The 19,319-nt window shown below is 35.5% G+C and overlaps 1 protein-coding gene across 4 annotated transcripts in view; it reads right to left on the reverse strand.

Moving 5' to 3' along the window:
* Positions 1-1,492: 1,492 nt before the first annotated feature.
* The window catches only part of ARHGAP5 (Rho GTPase activating protein 5), a 73,084-nt gene continuing 55,257 nt past the window's right edge, over positions 1,493-19,319 (reverse strand). For 2 of the 4 annotated variants that reach the window (XM_033188318.1, XM_033188315.1), the window contains exons 4-7: positions 13,712-13,789; positions 9,999-10,130; positions 7,525-7,630; positions 1,493-5,111 (exon numbers count right to left, since the gene is read on the reverse strand). In XM_033188318.1, coding sequence (XP_033044209.1) covers positions 4,784-5,111; positions 7,525-7,630; positions 9,999-10,130; positions 13,712-13,789 — 644 coding nt within the window. In that variant the 3' untranslated portion in view covers positions 1,493-4,783. The remainder of the gene's footprint in view (positions 5,112-7,524; positions 7,631-9,998; positions 10,131-13,711; positions 13,790-19,319) is intronic. The other 2 variants (XM_033188317.1, XM_033188316.1) reach the window with 1 other exon arrangement.

A 19,319-nucleotide genomic window follows, 5' to 3' on the forward strand; every position in this document is an offset into this window, starting at 1 on the left:
TTCTGATTTTATGTATTTTAGGGAATTAAACAGAAGTCTACTTCTTAGAACACCTAAATATTTATTTGGATAAAATAAAATAACAAGAATCTGGAGAAAAGAAACTAAGAGCCCCAAAGTTAAAGCTGGTAAAATAGTTCAAGAACTTGCAACAAGTACCTAGAAAATATTAAATTGTTAGGACAAAACATTCACAGTTGAAGGTCCCAAGAAAATGATCTGGTGAGCAAATACATATACACACTTAAAACTAATCTGGATGAATTAGTGAAGCAATGAATAAATAAGTCAATTACTAAACCCACATAACTTATTCAAATAAAATCTAATACAAAAAATAAACTTGAAAAAAATAGGTTAAAACACTAAATCTTAACTGAAATGTTAGGCAAACTAGAACAGGAGGGCCATTGTTAAATTGTTCACAATAACTTTTACTATTTGAGACAAAATTGAATAGAAAATCTGAATTGTAAGAATAAACAAGTTGTTTCTCAAGTACAATTCTTTGACAGCTACTCAAAAAGTGCATATACTGCAGGTCTTAATACTACTAACTACTGGTAAAAATGACTAAACCAGAACTGCCAGCACCAAATTAATTTCAAGGGTTATAATTTTATGCATTTAGTAGTAACTAAAATGCTAATTATCACTGGTTAGCTTTTCAAAATCATTCTCACTGCCTGCAGAATTTCCACAAAAGACTATTACACAATTTAATTAAGATGTGAATATGAGATTCTGTGGCTCTCCCCACTCCTCTCCCCGACAAAGAAAACTCATATAGTGGAGGAAAAAATGGAGTCATACAAATAGGACGATGATGAGTATCAATTGAATAGTGAAGACTCCCAAAGTTAATTAATTAGATTTTAACTGCTTTAAAAAGACCAGGGTACTTGGATCACATCCAGTAACTGGATGTTGGAATATGAGATTAATGCTTGTACAATCCTCTCATCATATGTGAAGATGCTATCCTAAGAAAATGATTTGAATAGTACCTTCCCTTATCAAATCTTAGAAAATTTTACTTTCAGGTACTTGATAACCTGAAAAGGCTAAGAACTTCGAGTCCTAATACAGTAAAAAAAAAAAAAAATCAAGCATGTCCCATATGCATTGAAACAAATTAGAAACTGTTAAGTCTAAGAATTTAAGTACCTTGAAACTACTAAATTCAATATAACACAAAGATTCATGTCAAACAGACCTCACCAGATCCAGAATGACAACATATGCCATAAAATTTGGCCTAATAGTCACGAACCATGAACACATAAATATATTCTTTAACATTAGCAGCTGTGCTATAACTAGAATAGTTTTCAAAATATTTCCAGTGGCTCCAAAGCATGTCTTAGAAAACTGTGCATTATCTTGTTTTCCTGACAATTAAAAAAATCAGATTTTCACTTATATACACCCCCAGAAAAAATTTTGAATCTCCTTTCCAAGTACAGTGAAAACTCAACAATACATCTCCTTATAAAATTTCCATATTGATAAATTTATATTTTTATTTTTCATATTTCACTTGAAAAAAATTAGCTAATTTTTACCAATGAAATGGTAAAAATAGAGGCAACTATAACTTAAAATTACACAGCTTCTTAATGTTTTATTCATAGCATTCTTTATACATCAGAAGCTTCACTGAAATTTAATTTACTGCAGCATCCTGTGGGTGAAGCACAAAAATTACATTAAACAAAGAAACAAAAGCACTTTTGACTTTTTAAAATTATATATATATATTTATATCCAGTTGACAAATAGCATCACAATTATTACTGTATAAAAAACTAAAAATCACCATGGAAGCTAAGGCCTAAATTCTTATTCCAATTGTTCCCTTTTGTTTATATCTAAGAGATATTATTAATTAGATTCCAGTACAAAAAAAAAAAACCCAAACAAAAAAAAAATACCCAGGTCTACATTATTTACATACAGTATGGGAAAAAAAGCTGCTTTTTGACTAACTTAGATTGCTGTTACCTGCGGTATTTACACTGTAAATGTTAAGGGGAAGAAGCACTACTAACAAATACCATTTAAAAAAAATATATTGTGTCTGGAATTTTATTCTTAAATTAGTCATATATCCTAAGAAGTGTCTGTTGAATAGAATTTGACTTCTAATAAATCTACTGAAAGTGTGAAACAGAGTACCACTATGCTTCTTTATATTGCTAATCTAGATCCTGTTAGGTCCAATATTGTAGTAACTATAAGCACTGAACCTTAAATGAAACAATGGCAACATGTGTGTAGATGAAATTTTATTATTGTAAAATATAATGCCTTGATGTTTACTCACAATTATGAGACTATCCTCCTATTCTTTTAATCCTTTAAGAAGTCTCAGATGATAGGTCCCTAAACAGTGAAACCTTCCAGTAACTTACCAGAAAAAAGCTTAATTATGTTATTCTGTTCTTAGATGTTTCTAATATTTAAAAACATATTTAAATCCTTGGCAAAAACAAACACAATCAATTCAGTGTAACAGACTGAGCTTTAAACTGTACTTTAATTTTCAGTAACTGTAACCTACTGGTTAATTGAACCAAACGTAGAATATTTAAATGACTCACTATGAAGTGTGTCAAATCAATGATAGAATGCATAGAAAAGTGGAGATAAGTTTGGGAGAAGGTGCAAGGTGGGTTAATGTGAAAAATGGTAAATGCCAGTTTTAGTAACAAAAATGGTACTAAATGCAGATGAACATTAAATTAATACAGTATAAAAGAGAATAGCTTAAATAAACTGGTATTCACATATTACAATAGCAAAGTTATGACAGAATGAACTGAAGACACGAAGTTTTGAAAACTCTCTTTTCAGCCCACTTCCAATAGAAATAGTCAGGCTTTTTTCCTGTACATAGTTTGATGCTTTGTCTATACCATATATAGTAGAAAAATAAATTCTTTAGCAACCTAGAAAGTTTATAAAACTCTTAAAGTTTAATTTTCTTTGCCAGACATGCCAATAGTTAAACTGACAACTATAAATTAAAGCTATATAGACAATAAGTATAAGTAATCTAGAACAGGTTAAGAATACTACATTTACCGGATTTTTTTTTAAAAATTACTGTACTTTCTTAATTCCTGTGTGCTTTGCAATAGGAATAATAGGGACTTTGTTTTCTTAGAAAAGATAACATGTAAGAGTATAACACAAATAAGATAATTTATAATATACATGTACTTCAACAGCAGCCTGGTTCATGCCAACATCTTGGTTCTGAAGTTAAAATTGGAAGTACAATACCTAGAACTTAACAGTTGGGAAAGACAATATTTATTTTAGGAAAAAACAAGAGCAAATCAAACTCTTAGGAGCCTTGAACCTGAAAATCTATTTACTATAATACATATAAGATAATCTTAAAATTGTAGTCTGAATTAAGGTAACATTGACCAAAGAATTTTTTTCTTTACTACACAAAATATAACCTAGTGAAATTTACCTGTGCCACCTATTCTGAAAATTTTATCCATAAGTTAGTGTTCTGGTTTTTTCTTCACTAACAAAATGTTTACCCCCAAAAGCAGCAGTCATTTATAGTGATTCTGGTACCAACATCAAAGGAAAAAACTGGCTTAAAAATGGTGCAAAAGCCATTTTGGATTTTAGTACAACGCATCACAGAAAAGAACATGAATACAAATTTGTAATATAAACACTCCAAAGAGTCTGTCAGTACCCAAAGTATTTTTATTGCTATATTAGCAATGGGTTTTTTGGATATGTTTTTAAGGGCCACATAAAAATAGATTCAAGGAACAAATTAAATTGAAGTCCTAGATTTAAATGTTTGGTTTAAAGAATTTTCTACAACAAATTTCATGTTTATGTATGAAAAGTTATATAACCTTATATGAAAATGTAATGAAGTATTTTCTACACTATACTAAATGTGTTCCCCAAGAGGGAAAAAATTAAAATATCTAAAATATATTAGATTAAGATTACAAGACCATCATAGATCTTTTGAACATGCATCTGTTTACAGAATTAACAGTATACAAAATGTTTATTTCATTATGGACCATAAAGAAATGAGTTGGTGACAACTATCCTTTGCACAACATTATCAACTCACTTTAGCCACAAGCATGTCCTTGGTATGTGTGTAAAAGAAATAGGTTCATTTATCCCTCATCAAATCATCCACATGTTTACTTGGAAGTAAAGATGAAGGTACAGAAATGTGAAATATGTCAAGTGTATTTTTTTTCTTTCAAACAACATCCCAAGCATGGCCTCAGTAGCCTGAAATTATAAAATACTTAACTGGGCTTTTAGTTATCTACACTGACTGCCAGAATGTAAATTATGTTGCCCAAATTAGCATATCAAATAACAAAATCAGCCAGAAAGCAGGCTGAAAAGCATTAAATGTTTCATATAGGTGAGTTTTTAAATCATTTAATTTCTATAGAAAAATTTTATTCACAATATAATGTGACAGAAATTGCCACAGGAATGATATATACTGATTGCGATAAGGTTGCATGCAGCAGCAGCTTTGTATTTTATAGCTATTTTTGTTTATAAAAATTAAACCTCTCCAGTCATGCTTATCACATGGTCTTAGATTTGTAATGTAAGTGAATAAGGAATACCATCTAGTTCAAAGAGAAAATGTAATTTTGAATGTGACTTATCTGTATGAAACATGAAGTATACTACTGAACCCTGAAACATGCATGTCTAGATTTGCTTTTTGTCCAAATCCAGCCTGTCTGCAATCACCTCCTACTCATATAATACCAAGAGGATCCGTTTGTAATTGTGGTTGTATCAGCTGAGGTTGCAATGGTGGTGGCAACTGAAGTGGTACCATTGGTTCCACCAACTGTCCTGGGTTTGAAGGTGGTGGAGGAGCCACAGTGTTTGTTGTTTCTACAATTTCTCCATTGTAAAAGAAAAACTGACACTGTTGAATGAATGTTTCAACAACAGATTGATGAATCTTAGTAGTAGACAGAAACTCTCGATTTTCAAAATCAGGTCTCATCAAGGTTGGCCAAAAACAGATGGATAAGTTGTCTGCTGTCATTAGGTTGATTTTATTTTGCTGACTAACCCTGAAATTATGAAAGGAAAAAACATTTAGAGATCAAAACTCATTATAATCACAGAATTCCAGAGCTAGAAATGATCTCAGATTTAATGTTACCTTTTATCCTACTTCAAACCTGGGGTTTAAAAATTTGCATAAAGAGGGCTGGGCGCGGTGGCTCAAGCCTGTAATCCCAGCACTTTGGGAAGCCGAGACAGGCGGATCACGAGGTCAGGAGATCGAGACCATCCTGGCTAACACGGTGAAACCCCGTCTCTACTAAAAAAAATACAAAAAACTAGCCGGGCGAGGTGGCGGGCGCCTGTAGTCCCAGCTACTCGGGAGGCTGAGGCAGGAGAATGGCGTGAACCCAGGAGGCGGAGCTTGCAGTGAGCTGAGATCCGGCCACTGCACTCCAGCCTGGGCAACAGAGCAAGACTCCGTCTCAAAAAAAAAAAAAAAAAAAAAAAATTTGCATAAAGAAGCATCTTTAATTCGTATGTAAAAAACTTTTCCTGGGCCAGGTGCAGTGGCTCACACCTGTAATCCCAGCACTTTGGGAGGCTGAGGCAGGTGGATCACCTGAGGTCGGGAGTTTGAGAACAGCAGGACTAACATGGAGAAACCCCATCACTACTAAAAATACAAAATTAGCAAGGCATAGTAACACAGCCTGTAATTCCAGCTACTTGGAAGGCTGAGGCAGGAGAATCGTTTGAACCTGGGAGGCGGGGGTTGTGGTGAGCTGAGATCGCGCCACTGCACTCCAGCCTGGGCAACAAGAATGAAGTGAAACTCCGTCTCAAAAACAACAACAAAAAACCTTTCCTGATGTGACAAACTGTATTGAGTTTTTGGCAACAGAAACAACAAATTCTAATTGTATATGTAACTTCTTTGACTACTGTGAGAGATGTAAAGATAAACCAGAGTATGCTCTCTCTCTCAACCAGCTTTGGAAAAATTACTACCACAGGCATTTGACACTAATGTCAGGCGAATTTTCCCTTCCTTCCTCCCCTCCTTCCTCTCCTTTTTATCTCTCCCTTTTCTTTTTCTTTCTCTTTCCTTCCTTCCCTTCTTTTTTTTTTTTGAGAATCAAGTCTCACTATGTTGCTCAGACTGGTCTCAAACTCCTGGCCTCAAGAGATCCTCCAGCCTCCCAAAGTGTTGAGCCACCACATCCAGCGAGAATTTTTAACTTTCAAAAAACCCGGTTGCAGCAGGCGTGGTGGCTCACGCCTGTAACTCTAGCACTTTGGGAGCCCGAGGAGGGTGGATCACAAGGTCAAGAGATCAAGACCATCCTGGTCAAAATGGTGAAACCCTGTCTCTACTAAAAATATTAAATTTAGCTGGGCGTGGTGGTATGCATCTGTAATCCCAGCTACTCAGGAAGCTGAGGCAAGAGAACTGCTTGAACCCGGGAGGTGGAGGTTGCAGTGAGTTGAGATCGTGCCACTGAACTCCAGCCTAGTGACAGAGCGAGACTCCATCTCAAAAAAAAAAAAAAAGCAAACAAAAACCTGGTTGCTAGCATTCCATAAAACAATCTTTTTTTTTTTTTTGAGACAGAGTCTTGCTCTGTTGGCCAGGCTGGAGTGCAATGGCATGATCTCGGCTCACTGCAACCTCTGTCCCCCGGGCTCAAGCAATTCTCCCACCCCAAGCCTCCTGAGTAGCTAGGATTACAGACGTTCATCACCACACCCAGCTAATTTTTGTATTTTTAGTGGAGATGGGGTTTCACCATGTTTCCATGGTATTTTCTCAGGGAAAGGTTATAAGAAATGTTAACACGGTTTTATACCACATTGCTAGTAAAAAGTAAGCTTTAAACATCAGTTAATCCTCTTTTAGGAGGTACAGGCTAAAATGTACTTGGTTTGGGCGTTGATACTATTAGTTTAAAAAAAAACACAGTTCACTAAAATGTCAGTAGAAAATATTACGAGAAGACTTTTGAAAAAATTAGCACACATGCTCATAGTTCCATTCAGTCCTCAGAACAACTTTGTTCTGAACACTTTGTGAAGTGCTGTTATTCTCATGTTTGTAGTTGAGACAATCAAGACTTAGCAAGAATAAGTCATTTACCCAAGGTCACAGAACTAGTAATGTTTCAAACCAAACCCTGTTTCAACTCCAGATAGGTCAATCTGGTTAACTGTCTAAGTGTCATTTCATATCTAAAATTCTAAGATCCTACAGAGAATGTGGTAAAAAAGAAAATATACTTACCACACTTACTATTTATATAATCATTTCATTACAAAACTAATCACATATCTTTTTAGATATAAATTAGAAAACCAAAATTCAACTGTATGTTTAGTCTGAGTCCCCTTTTCTATCTGATAATTACCTAATTTATAAAGTTTACATGTTTGAAATGTGTAGTGCATTTTATTTGCCAAAAATCCCTAAAAAAAAAATACCTGTTTAGATGTGTTATCACGTATCTGAATACATCATAGTTTACAGGATGAAATTTCTTAACAATTTCTTTCAAGGCATGAAGACGTTCTGTTTTATCCGGGATTTCTGTAAAATTAAAAGTGAAGAGTTTGTGTAAAACTTACACATTTAAAAATATTTGATAAAGCTTCCTGCTACATTTACTGTAACAATCAAGAATATGTTTAAAGCATATTAGGATAGGTAAACAAAATCAAAGAAAATGGTGTAAAGCAGCAGTCCCCAGCCTTTTTGGCGCCAGGGACCAGTTTTGTGGAAGACAGTTTTTCCACAGATGGGTGGGGGGATGGTTTCAGGATGATTCAAGTGCATTACATTTATCATTCGATTTTAAGAAGTGCACAACCTAGATCCCCCACATGTGCAGTTCACAAGAGGGTTCCCACTCCTATGAGAATCTAATGCCGTTCCTGATCTGACAGAAGGTGGAGCTCAGCTTCCCTTACCCAACTGCTCACCTTCTGCTGTGAGGCCTGGTTCCTAACAAGCCAGGCTGTGTGGCCTAGGGGTTGGAGATCCCTGTTCAAAAGAACCTGCTAAATTATGTAAATTAAGAAATCACTTCAACTAACATTATCTATTTCTATTAATGTTATCATTTATTACTATAGCCTTTTTATAAGGAAAGCTAATCACTGAAGACCAAAGTGACTCAGCATTGACAAAATGGGAAATGGTATATTAGCAATTTACGTAACTAGATACTGATTTATAATTCATTACTTACAAATCTGTTAGGCTCTTAACATTTATGCTACAGAGAGTAACTATTTTAGGCTTTGTGGGCACACTTACTCAACCCCGTGTTGTAGCACAAAAGCAGTAACAAATGGGAGTGGCTATACTCCAATAAAACTTCTGAAATTTGAATTTCATGTAATTTTAATGTGTCATGAAATTTTCTTTTCTCTTGGTGTAAAAACGATTCTCAGCTCAAAAGTCTGCCCAAAACTGGCGATAGCCTAAATATGGCCCTTGGGCTATAGATCTGTCTATACTACAATTACTTGTAATCCATTTTGCTTATCAAAGATTTTCCTTTACAGATAGTTTAAGTATTTAACTTACTCTCCAAATCTACGCAATTATGAAACAGAGTAACTAAAATGTGGCCCTGAAATAAATGAGATAGAGGGTGCTTTCCTCCTCTTCTTTATTTTGAAGACCAGTGTGCATACCACATCATTATGGTAGCAAAATCAATTACTAACAAAATGTCATTTGTTACACATTACTTCTAAATCAGTCCTCAAAAATTTCCTAAGTAGGAAAGTTCTGAGGTTCCTATTAATGGTCAATAGATAAGAACATCTAAGCTATCAATTAAACCATTTTCCACTTTACCTGAGAGTATGTATAAGGCAACTATACCTTGTGACAATATACTGAATTAAAAAAAAATAAATCACTGAGAACTTATAATCAGAACTGTACAAAGTAGTCTCACCTAAAAGAACTTGAAGACTTGCAACCAAAAGGAAATAGTAGAGAGAAGTATTTAGCAATTATGTTAATTTTTTTGTCACTGAGAAATCACATGGATGAAAATGATGCCCAAACAGACTTTAGGTCTTATTTTCTGGATAAATGAATATCTGTTTAGTGGAAACATCTGAATGAAAGATGCCAAAGTAGGAATAAATACTAAATAAATATCATGTGCTTTCCCAAAATGACGTACAACACGTGGTCTGCTATGGTTTGAATGTTTCCCCCAAAGTTCTTGTGTGGAAAACTTAATCCCCAAGGCAACAGTGTTGAGAGGTGGGAGCTTTAAGAGGTGACTATATCATGAGGGTTTTGTCCTCGTGAAGAGATTAACACTGTTATCTCTTAAGTGAGTTAGCTATTTTGGGAATGAATTCCTGATAAAAGAGTAAGTTCAGCCCCCTTCCTGTCTCTTACTCTCTGAGTGTGCTCTCTTGCCCTTCCACCTTTGGGCATGGAATGCCTTTGCAAAAAGGCCCTCACCGGATGAGGCCTCCTTGACCCTGAACTTACCAGCCTCTAGAACTGTAAGAAATAAATTACTTTACAAATTATGCAGTCTGTAATATTCTGTTATAGCAACATAAAACAGGTAAGACAAGGCCAAAGTAAATTTCTTTGACTTACAATTTGAAGAATTTATTTAATTTTCTTACAGTGCCCTTAAGTTTGAATTAAAAACACAAACCTCAAACTTCTAGTACAATGATCTAATTTCTAGGAGCATTTACGTCACCTAGGGGGCTAACTAAAACAGAATATTTCTGGAGGCCATCTTCAGGGATTCTGATTTTAATTTAGAGGAAAATACCTTTAAGAAATAGTGTTCTAGTAAGTTAATTTTTATTAGCTACATATTCTAGCACATGACGATTTTAACACTTAGCAATCGATATCCAAAAACTGCCACTATCATCCCTCTCATAAAAAGGAGGTTTATACTTACTTGCTGCTTCCAATAGCTCCGGATGAAGAGAATATGGAATTAAAGGATCTGGCAGATCTGCAAAGAAAGCTTTAAGGGCTCCAGCTACAGCATTTACTGTGACTTCCATTGACACCAGATTGATACTATGATCTACAAGACAAAAATTAACATTTTAAATTACATAATAAAACTTTATTATAGAAGTAAGCTAAACGGTTACTTTTAGATCAAAAGATAACTTTAAGTCGTGGGCCACTTTTCTTTTTCTTTTTTTTTTTTGAGACTGAGTTTTGCTTTTGTTGCCCTGGCTGGAGTACACCTCACTGCAACCTCTACCTCCCCGGTTCAAGTGATTCTCCTGCCTCAGCCTCCTGAATAGCTGGAATTACAGGCGACCGTCACCACACCCAGCTAATTTTTTATATTTTTAGTAGAGAAGGGGTTTCACCATGTTGGCTAGGCTGGTCTCGAACTTCTGACCTCAGGTGATCCACCTGCCTCAGCCTCCCAAAGTACTGAAATTACAGGTGTGAGCCATGGCGCCCGGCCCCACTTTTCTTTTTAGGCTGACAAACTACATGGATTTGGGAAAAGACAACCAAGCAATAAGTCTTTTCTATTATAATAAAAAAAATGCTGTTAGGTTTATTAGTATATTGAGGAACTTTAATAATACTTATCTTTTTTTGGTTTATACAGCTATTTAAAAGAGGCCACAAGAGGCAGGTGAGCTGGTGCATACCTGTAGTCCCAGCTACTCAGGAAACTAAGATGAGAAGATCACTTGAGCCCAGGAGTTTAAGTCCAGCCTGGGCAACATAGTGAGACCCTATTTCTTTGGAGGAGGGGTAAAAAAAAAAAAGAGGCCATAAAAGAAAAAAGAAATATGCATACAGGTTGATCTGAAACTTGTTCACTGGAACATTTCAGATCTGGCATAACTGCTAAGTAAAATACACATATTCCAAAAATCGAAAAAAATCTGAAATCTAAAATACTTCTGGGCCCCAAGAATTTTGGATAAGAGATACTCAATTTGTATAAATTCTAATTTGGACTTTTCAAGCTTACAGTTTAAAATTTTATGTAAAATGGTTTAAATTTAAATCGTTGGTGAAGTTCCAACTAAAAAAATCAAGAATAGAACATACTAAAAGTGTATCACATCATAAGGTTAATTTGCTATCAGTAAATCACTTTAATATAAAAAATAGGCCAGCAAAAAGAAAAAAAATTTCCCCATCACCTAGACAAGCATTGTTTACAGTTTAGCATGTTTCCTTTCAGCCTTTCTCTGTTCATTAAAAAACTGTCAAATCAATTGTTAACATTTTGCCCTACATAAACAATTTTAATGGCTGTGAAATATTTCCTTAGATTATACAATTTACATTATATTCTATTACTGAACATTTAGATTTATTTCATTTAAATATATTACAATAATATGAAAATGATATGACGCTATGCTTTAATACATATAAGCTTATTTCCTTAGGCTACATTCTTTGTAGTAATAGCTACCCAATGAACATTTAATATGGTGCTCGGACAGAAAACTCTTCATATACATTATCCCATTAACCTTATAGTTACTCTCATCACTCCCACAGCAGACATGAAGAAATTGAGATTTAGAAAGATTAACTTGCCAGAGACACAAAAATAGTGGCAGTAGTGGCAGGACCAGAAAACAAAACAAGAAAGTCAAACTCAAGAGTCTTGGTATTAACTACAACCATGCCTTCACTATTGGAAGTTAACTTCTACCAATTTAATATCATTAAGTCTAAACAGTTTTTTAAACACTATATATATATAATATATATATATATAAAAATATATATAATATATATAATATATATATATATATAAAAATATATATAATATATATATTATATATATATATATTTTTTTTTTTTTGATGCAGTCTCGCTCTGTCACCCAGGCTGGAGTGCAATGGTACGATCTCTCAGCTCCCTGTAACCTCCCCCTCCTGGGTTCAAGTGATTCTCCTGCCTCAGCCTCCCAAGTAGCTGGGATTACAGGTGTGCGCCACCATGTCCGGCTAATTTTTTGCATTTTAGTACAGATGGGATTTCACTATGTTGCCCAGGCTAGTCTCAAACTCCTGTTATTGCCTGAGCTCAGACAATTTGCCCACCTTGGCCTCCCAAAGTGCTAGGATTACAGGCGTGAGCCACTGTGACTGGGCAATATTTTAAAAAAATGGGATACTAGACTATACGATACTCTTTGGCAACAAGGTGTGTTTTTGTAAACACACAGTCACACACACACAACAACAACTGACGTTTTGATATTTCAACAGGCATAAATCCTTATTTTATGTGGTTTCTTAGTATTCATTCTACTTATGAGACCTGAGTGGTATCCCCACAACACCTCTTTAAAAAAAAACTTACAATACTGCAAGGAAGAGCCTTGTAAGTATATCTTGGCATGCTTATGCAAAGACTTCTATAACAAATTCCTAGAAGTGGAATTTCTCTAGCAAAGCTATCTGAATCCTGATATTCACAAACTGCCTCTCAAAAGGCACCTACAACCAACAGTGTACAAGATACATGCTTACCTACGCTCTACTAACAATTCTTTTCATTCAAATAAAACAAGTAAATATAATCCTTTAATTTTTATCATTAATAGAAGCCAAGCATATTTTCATTTATTTATTGGTTGCTCTCTTCTGATGGGAATTACTTAAGCTAGGTATGTCACACTCTGTTTTAGTCACATGTCATACAGAATTTTTACATTTTTGTAAAATTTTAGCATGTATACAGTTCAGTCTATCAACTTGTGTTCATGCTTTCTAGGTTTCATATCAAGTTTAGGCTTTTCTTTACTCTAAGACTATAAAATATTCACTCATTTTTCTCTCTGGTACTTATGTTTTTCATTTTTTACATTTAAATCTTTAATCGCATATAGAGTTTACTGAGTACGAGTAGAAAATTTGGCTTTTTTTACTCCTAATGGCTAAGATGTCGATCAATCAGAAGTCAAATTATTGCTTTTCTAACTCTGGTGATGGATTTATATAGGTACAGTCACAGTCTTTTACTTGTGAGATTGTTTAATGTACTAGGAATATGAAATTTGGGAAGAACCTCAGAGTATATGGGCCATAAAATACCTAATCTTACATCAAAATATTTTATAGTATTCCCTTCAGTCTTAGGGTTAGAGATAGTTTCTTGTTATTTCAAAAACAAAATTTATTCTACTGCATTCCATCCCTTCTGGGCCTGATGGACTTTGCTTCAATACTTTTCCAGTACCGCCTTTCTTATTTACTAAATCCTTTTCTGTCTTCATACTTACATTAAAAATATATACAATATTGTATTTTCTTGACTCAACTGCCTCTTTTTTTCAATCTTTTCTTCTATTGCAATTGTATTTTAAAAGGTTCATATCGTCTGCTTCCTCTTACAAATCCCTAGTACCAAGGCCCCTTAATTCAAAGGCTCTAAAAGTAATCAGTGACTTCCTTGCTAGTGTAAAGAAAACAGACTTTCCCAAGCTGTTTCGTACCTTTACTGTGGTATCTATTCTACTTAGTGCTTCTAATCCCACTTTGAAACCCTCTCTCCTCAACATCCATTTCCTTAGGAAGTTTTCAAATGAAAATCAATCTTCTCACCATGAATTCTAATAAGTAAAACATAAAACAACATTTTTATTTCACATAATTATCTTCTTACCTTGATCAAACTGCTTTTGAATATTGTCTTGGTCAGTTTTGTTCCCGCTAACACGGTAGAGTCCTTCGGTACATAACCCTAAGAGAATAAAGAAATACACATACTTTATTAAACATACACATATCCACATGGCTGGGCACAGTGGCTCATGTTTGTAATCTCAGCACTTTGGGGGGCCAAGGTGGGAGAACTGCTTGGTCCAGGAGTTTGAGCCTAGCCTGGGCAACATAGGGAGATTCTGTCTCTACAAATAATAAAAACTTAGCTGGGCATGGTGGCATGCACCTGTAGCCCCAGCTACTCGGGAGGCTGAGGCAGGGGGATCACCTGAGCCTGGGATCAAGTGGTCAAGGCAAGAGAGCAAGACCCTGTCTCCCAAAAAAAAAAAACCCAACCAACCAAACAAAAAACCCATATATATGTATAACAATAAATGTACTTAATCTTATGTACAACTTAGTTACAAATTTATAGTGGTAAAATATTTTTAAGAATAAAATATTTTTTGAGCATTTAAAAAAAGTAAGTTCTTAGTGGACTATTTTCTATTTTAAACCATTTAGGACATTCAGCTCCAGACAAAATGAATAGACTTATTTCTCCCTACTCTCCCACTAAATAAAGCTAAAAACCCTGAACCTAACATGTAAAAAAACCAAACATAAGTATTCTGTGAATGGTGGAGAGAAGAAGGTGAACTGGCTAATGACTTAGAAACTTGAAGAACGACATGACAGTAAGTTTCCTGATTTTCGAGAGGGCAGGGAGAGGCTCATATCGTGACTGGGCATCGGAGAGGCCTGCAACCCAGAAATACTAATGAGCAAAGGCAAAAACAACAAGACTACCACCACCACCACCACCACCACACCACCACCACCACCACCACACCCAAAACTAACAAAAACAAAAAATAAAACCCAACAACAACAGAAACAAGAGGTCTGCTTTCCCTAGTGAAAGGATTAGAAGAGGTACAGCCTAGCAAAACAAAACCTTTTTGACTATAATTGCCCTCCTCAAGCCACGGAGCATGGAATCCCTCCTCACTCTCGTCAGTGGAGGCCAACTTGAAAGCCTAGACTTCTACCTCTGCCGATCAGTAACAAGGAGTTCTTTACCCTTTCTGGAGTGTCAGCAGAGGCTGAGTAGAGAGAGCCTAAACTTCCATCACCAATCCTAGGTAAGAGATGCCCTACCTACCCCACCATGCTATTATCAGTGAAGGCCAGTGGAAGCCAACAGGGAGTCTTAACTACCACTCCCACCTTGCAGCCCTCCTCCCCTGCTGGTGCAACATCAGAGGAGGCCTGCTAAAATAGATTTTAGGAATATTCCAAAGTCTCTGAACATGATATCCAAAGTGTCTATGATACAATAATAAAACAAAAATCCCTCATATCAAAAACCAAGAAAAATGTCAACTTGAATGATAAATGACATTTAACAGACACTAACTCAATGGTGGCAGTTATGGAATTATTGAACAGGACTTTAAAGCAGTTATTATAAAATACTTCAACGTGCAATTACAAACACACTTGAAACATGAAAAAATAGGAAGTTTCAGCAAAGAAACAGAATATATAAGGAATAACTAAATGGACATTTTAGGCCGGGAGTGGTGGCTCCCGCCTGTAATCCCAGCACTTTGGGAAGCTGAGGTGGGTGGATCACTTGAGGTCAGGAGTTTGAGACAAACCTGGCCAACATGTTGAAACCCCACCTCTACTAAAAATACAAAAATTAGCTAGGCGTGGTGGTGGGCACCTGTAATCTCAGCCACTTGGGAGGCTAAGGCAGGAGAATCATTTGAACCCAGGAGGCAGAGGTTGCAGTGAGCTGAGATCACACCACTGCACTCCAGCCTAGGGACAGAGCGAGACTCCTTCTCAAAAATAAATAAATAAAAATATAAATAAATAAATGAATAGAAATTTCAGAACGAAGAAATACAGTGACAGAAACAACTCACCAAATGGGCTCAATAGCAAGATAAAGATGACCAAAATAACAACAACAATAATAATAATAACTGAACTTGAAGATAAATCAACAAAAATTACCCAATTTTAAGCCAGGCATGGTAACTCACACCTGTAATCTTACCTCCAAATAACTAAACCTCATTGTTCTCTAGATAACATTTATCCTGACTTTGTGAATGTATTCTTTTACAGAATTCTTATTACTCCATGTCTATCTATATGTCCCAGTTGAAACATTTCTTCCTCATTGACACATTCCCTGCTATCTCCAATTAGATGCAATTTTTTTTTCCCTTTGAACTTCTGTAGCACTTTATCTATAGCTCTATCACCACTCAGTAAAAGTCATAGAAGTACCTTTCCATCCCCAGGGTTCTTCACATAACGCAGTGGTTCTCAGCTGAGGGCAGCATGCATCTCAGGGAACACTTGGTAATGCCTAGAGATATTTTTGGTTGTCAAAATTGGAGGAGGGCTATCTAACAGGCAGAAGCCAGGAATGCTGTTAAACATCCTAGAATGCACAGGATAGCCTCTAACAACAAAGAATTAAATAGCCTCAAATGTCAATAATGTTGAGGTTGGGAAACCCCTTCCACAGTGATAAACATTTATTATTATTTGTTAAATGGAGATTATAAGGCCCTTAACTACCCACACTAAAATCTTGCCCTTTACTCACCATTAACAGTGATTTCAAAGAACAAAAACACAGACTAAATTATCCAGCTGCGAATTATCCAAGTTTTATGTGGCCTTAAATCACCCAAAGTATCTATCCTGGACCTCCAAGCAATAAAGGGATTAGAAACCAATCCCAACATTCCCAAACTAAATATAAAATTTTAGTAATTTAAAATAATGTTGCCTTTTGGCCAGGCGCGGTGGCCTGTAATCCCAGCACTTTGGGAGGCCGAGGCGGGCGGATCACGAGGTCAGGGGATTGAGACCATCCTCGATAACACAGTGAAACACCGTCTCTACTAAAAATACAAAAAAAATTAGCCGGGCGTGCTGGTGGGCGCCTGTAGTCCCAGCTACTTGGGAGGCTGAGGCAGGAGAATTGCTTGAACCCAGGAGGCAGGGGTTGCAGTGTGCCAAGATCATGCCACTGAACTCCAGCCCGGGCGACAGAGCAAGTCTCCGTCTCAAAAAATAATAACAATAATAAAAAACAAAAAATAAAATAGTATTGCCTTTTAATTGAGTACCTTTTTTCCCTTTCATTAGAAAAGGTCACTACTCCTTAAGTAACCCAGAGTATTACTGATATCTGAAGTTTTAGAATGGCCTAAGTTTTATTTGAGTTGCTAACAGATACAAAACTAGGGTTTCACTGCCTGTTCCCCTACACCTTCAGGAGGACATAATTATTTAAGTCATAAAATAGATTACAAAGGGTAACAGAGATGCAAGGTGTGTAAATAATCCATAAATTTGAGAAATATGTCCATGGGGAGTGATGTCACCAAAAGTGGTGGAGAAGAGAATTCCAGCAACTAATGAGCTGCCAGAAGGGTCAGAATCAACATTTGCAGAACTCCGTAATCTATTAAAAAATTACAACAACCAGAAGTAGTCTTGGTGAAGAAAGCTTTAAATTACCTACCATTCCCTATACCCGAGATTAGTGACAATCATGAGGACAGTAGCCTGCACTGTGGGTGCAGGTTACATGAGTGCCAGAGAGCAATATGAACCTTATTCTGAAAGAACTGTGGTCATGGATTTCAACCTGTCTGTTGGCTCTCTGAAGGAAAAGTATAAGGGCTTGCCTTTGTTTCACCCACAAGACTTGGAAAGTGTTGTTTTTCCTTTGGCTCCAGATATTTAAAGAAACTAACAAATCACCACCAAGTGAACAGAAAAGACTTCAGTGGCAGCAAATGACAAAGAATACAGACTTCACAAAAATAGCTTACAGAAGTCTCTAAATAAGCAAACAACATAACCAACACACAGCAAAAGCAAACCCTGGTGAGGGGAAAGAATTTCATTTCCAGGGTTGCCATATTATAATCTTTTAAATGTCTTTATTTTCAACAAAAAAGAGGCATACAAAGAAACAAGAAAGTAGAGTTTATTACAGGAAAAAAAGAAATTTAGAGAAACTGTCCACAATGAAGCCCAGTCATTGCATTTACTAGACAAAGACTTTAAATCAAAAGATTTTTTTAAAAAAATCACAAGGAGCTAAAGGAAACCATAAACAAAGAACTAAAGGAAACCAGGAGAATGATGACTCGACGAACTGAATATCAATACATACACAGAAATTATAAAAAGACCCTAAAAAGAAATTTTGCAATTGAAAAGTACAATAAACGAAAAGAAAACTTCACCAGAGAGGTTAACAGCAGACATGAGCAGTCAGAAGGAGTAATCAGTGAATTTTTAAAGACGGGTTGAGGTTATCCAGTCTGAGGAGAAAAGAGGAATGAATGAAAAAACAAGAAAGAAGCAACTGTCACGTACAAGGTATATTCAATAAGATTAACAGCCTACTTGATCTTCAGAAACCATGGAGGTTGGAAGGCAGTAGAATGATATTATTTAAAGTGCTTAAAGAAAAAAAAAAACCCCTGCAAACCAAAAATTCTGTGTCTGGTAAAACTATGCTTCAAAAATGAAGGAGAAATTAAGATACTCTTAGATAAACGAAAGTTGAGAGAGTTTATCACTAGTATACATGTCCTACAAGATATGGCAAAGAGAGTAAGGAAGTTCTCTAAGCTGAAATGAAAGGGCACTAGACAGCAACTTGAAGCCATACAAAAAAATAAATAACCAAGGTTATGGCAGCTAGATAGCCAAGCAAATAAGCCAGCAGTATTTCATTTTTTACTCATAACTCCTTTTTGTCCTCGTATGATTTTAGAAGTACATAAAACAATAATTACAAGTCTATGTTAATGGGCATAAAATGTATAAAGATGTAATTTCTGACAATCACAAGGATGGGAAATGAAGCTCTAAATGAGCAGTTTTTGTACACTTTTGAAAAAAGGTGCTTTCAATTAAAACATGATTATTATAAATATGTTAACTGTAATCTGCAGGGTAATGACTAAGAAAATAATTTGAAATCTCCTATTAAGACAGAGACTGGTAAAATGGATAAAAGAGAAAAACAGCATCCAACTATACAGTCTACAAGACAATCGCTACAGTACCAAAGACACAATACTTTGAACGTAAAAGGATAGAAAAGTATATTGCATATAAATAGTAATTAATAAGACAGTCGGAGTAGCTTTCCTAGTATCAGAAAAAATAGACTTTAAGACAAAAACTGTTACAAGAGCATAGAAGGACATTATACATCAGTAACAGGGAGAATCCATCAGTAAGATATAATTATAAACATATATGCACCTAACAAGAGTCCAAAATATATGAGACAAAAACTGACAGAATTGAAGGGAGGAATAAACATTTCAACTATAAAAGTTGGAGACGATAATAGTCCACTGCGATAATGAACAGAACTAGACAGAAGATCACCAAGGAAAATAGAGACTTTGAACACTATAAACTGACTAGACCAAACAGACATACAGAACACTCAATCTAACAACAGCACAATATACATTCTCTTTAAATGCACATGTAACATTCTG

This window comes from Trachypithecus francoisi, unplaced genomic scaffold, assembly GCF_009764315.1.
Source record: "Trachypithecus francoisi isolate TF-2019V2 unplaced genomic scaffold, Tfra_2.0 Lachesis_group3, whole genome shotgun sequence".
NCBI lineage: Eukaryota > Metazoa > Chordata > Mammalia > Primates > Cercopithecidae > Trachypithecus > Trachypithecus francoisi.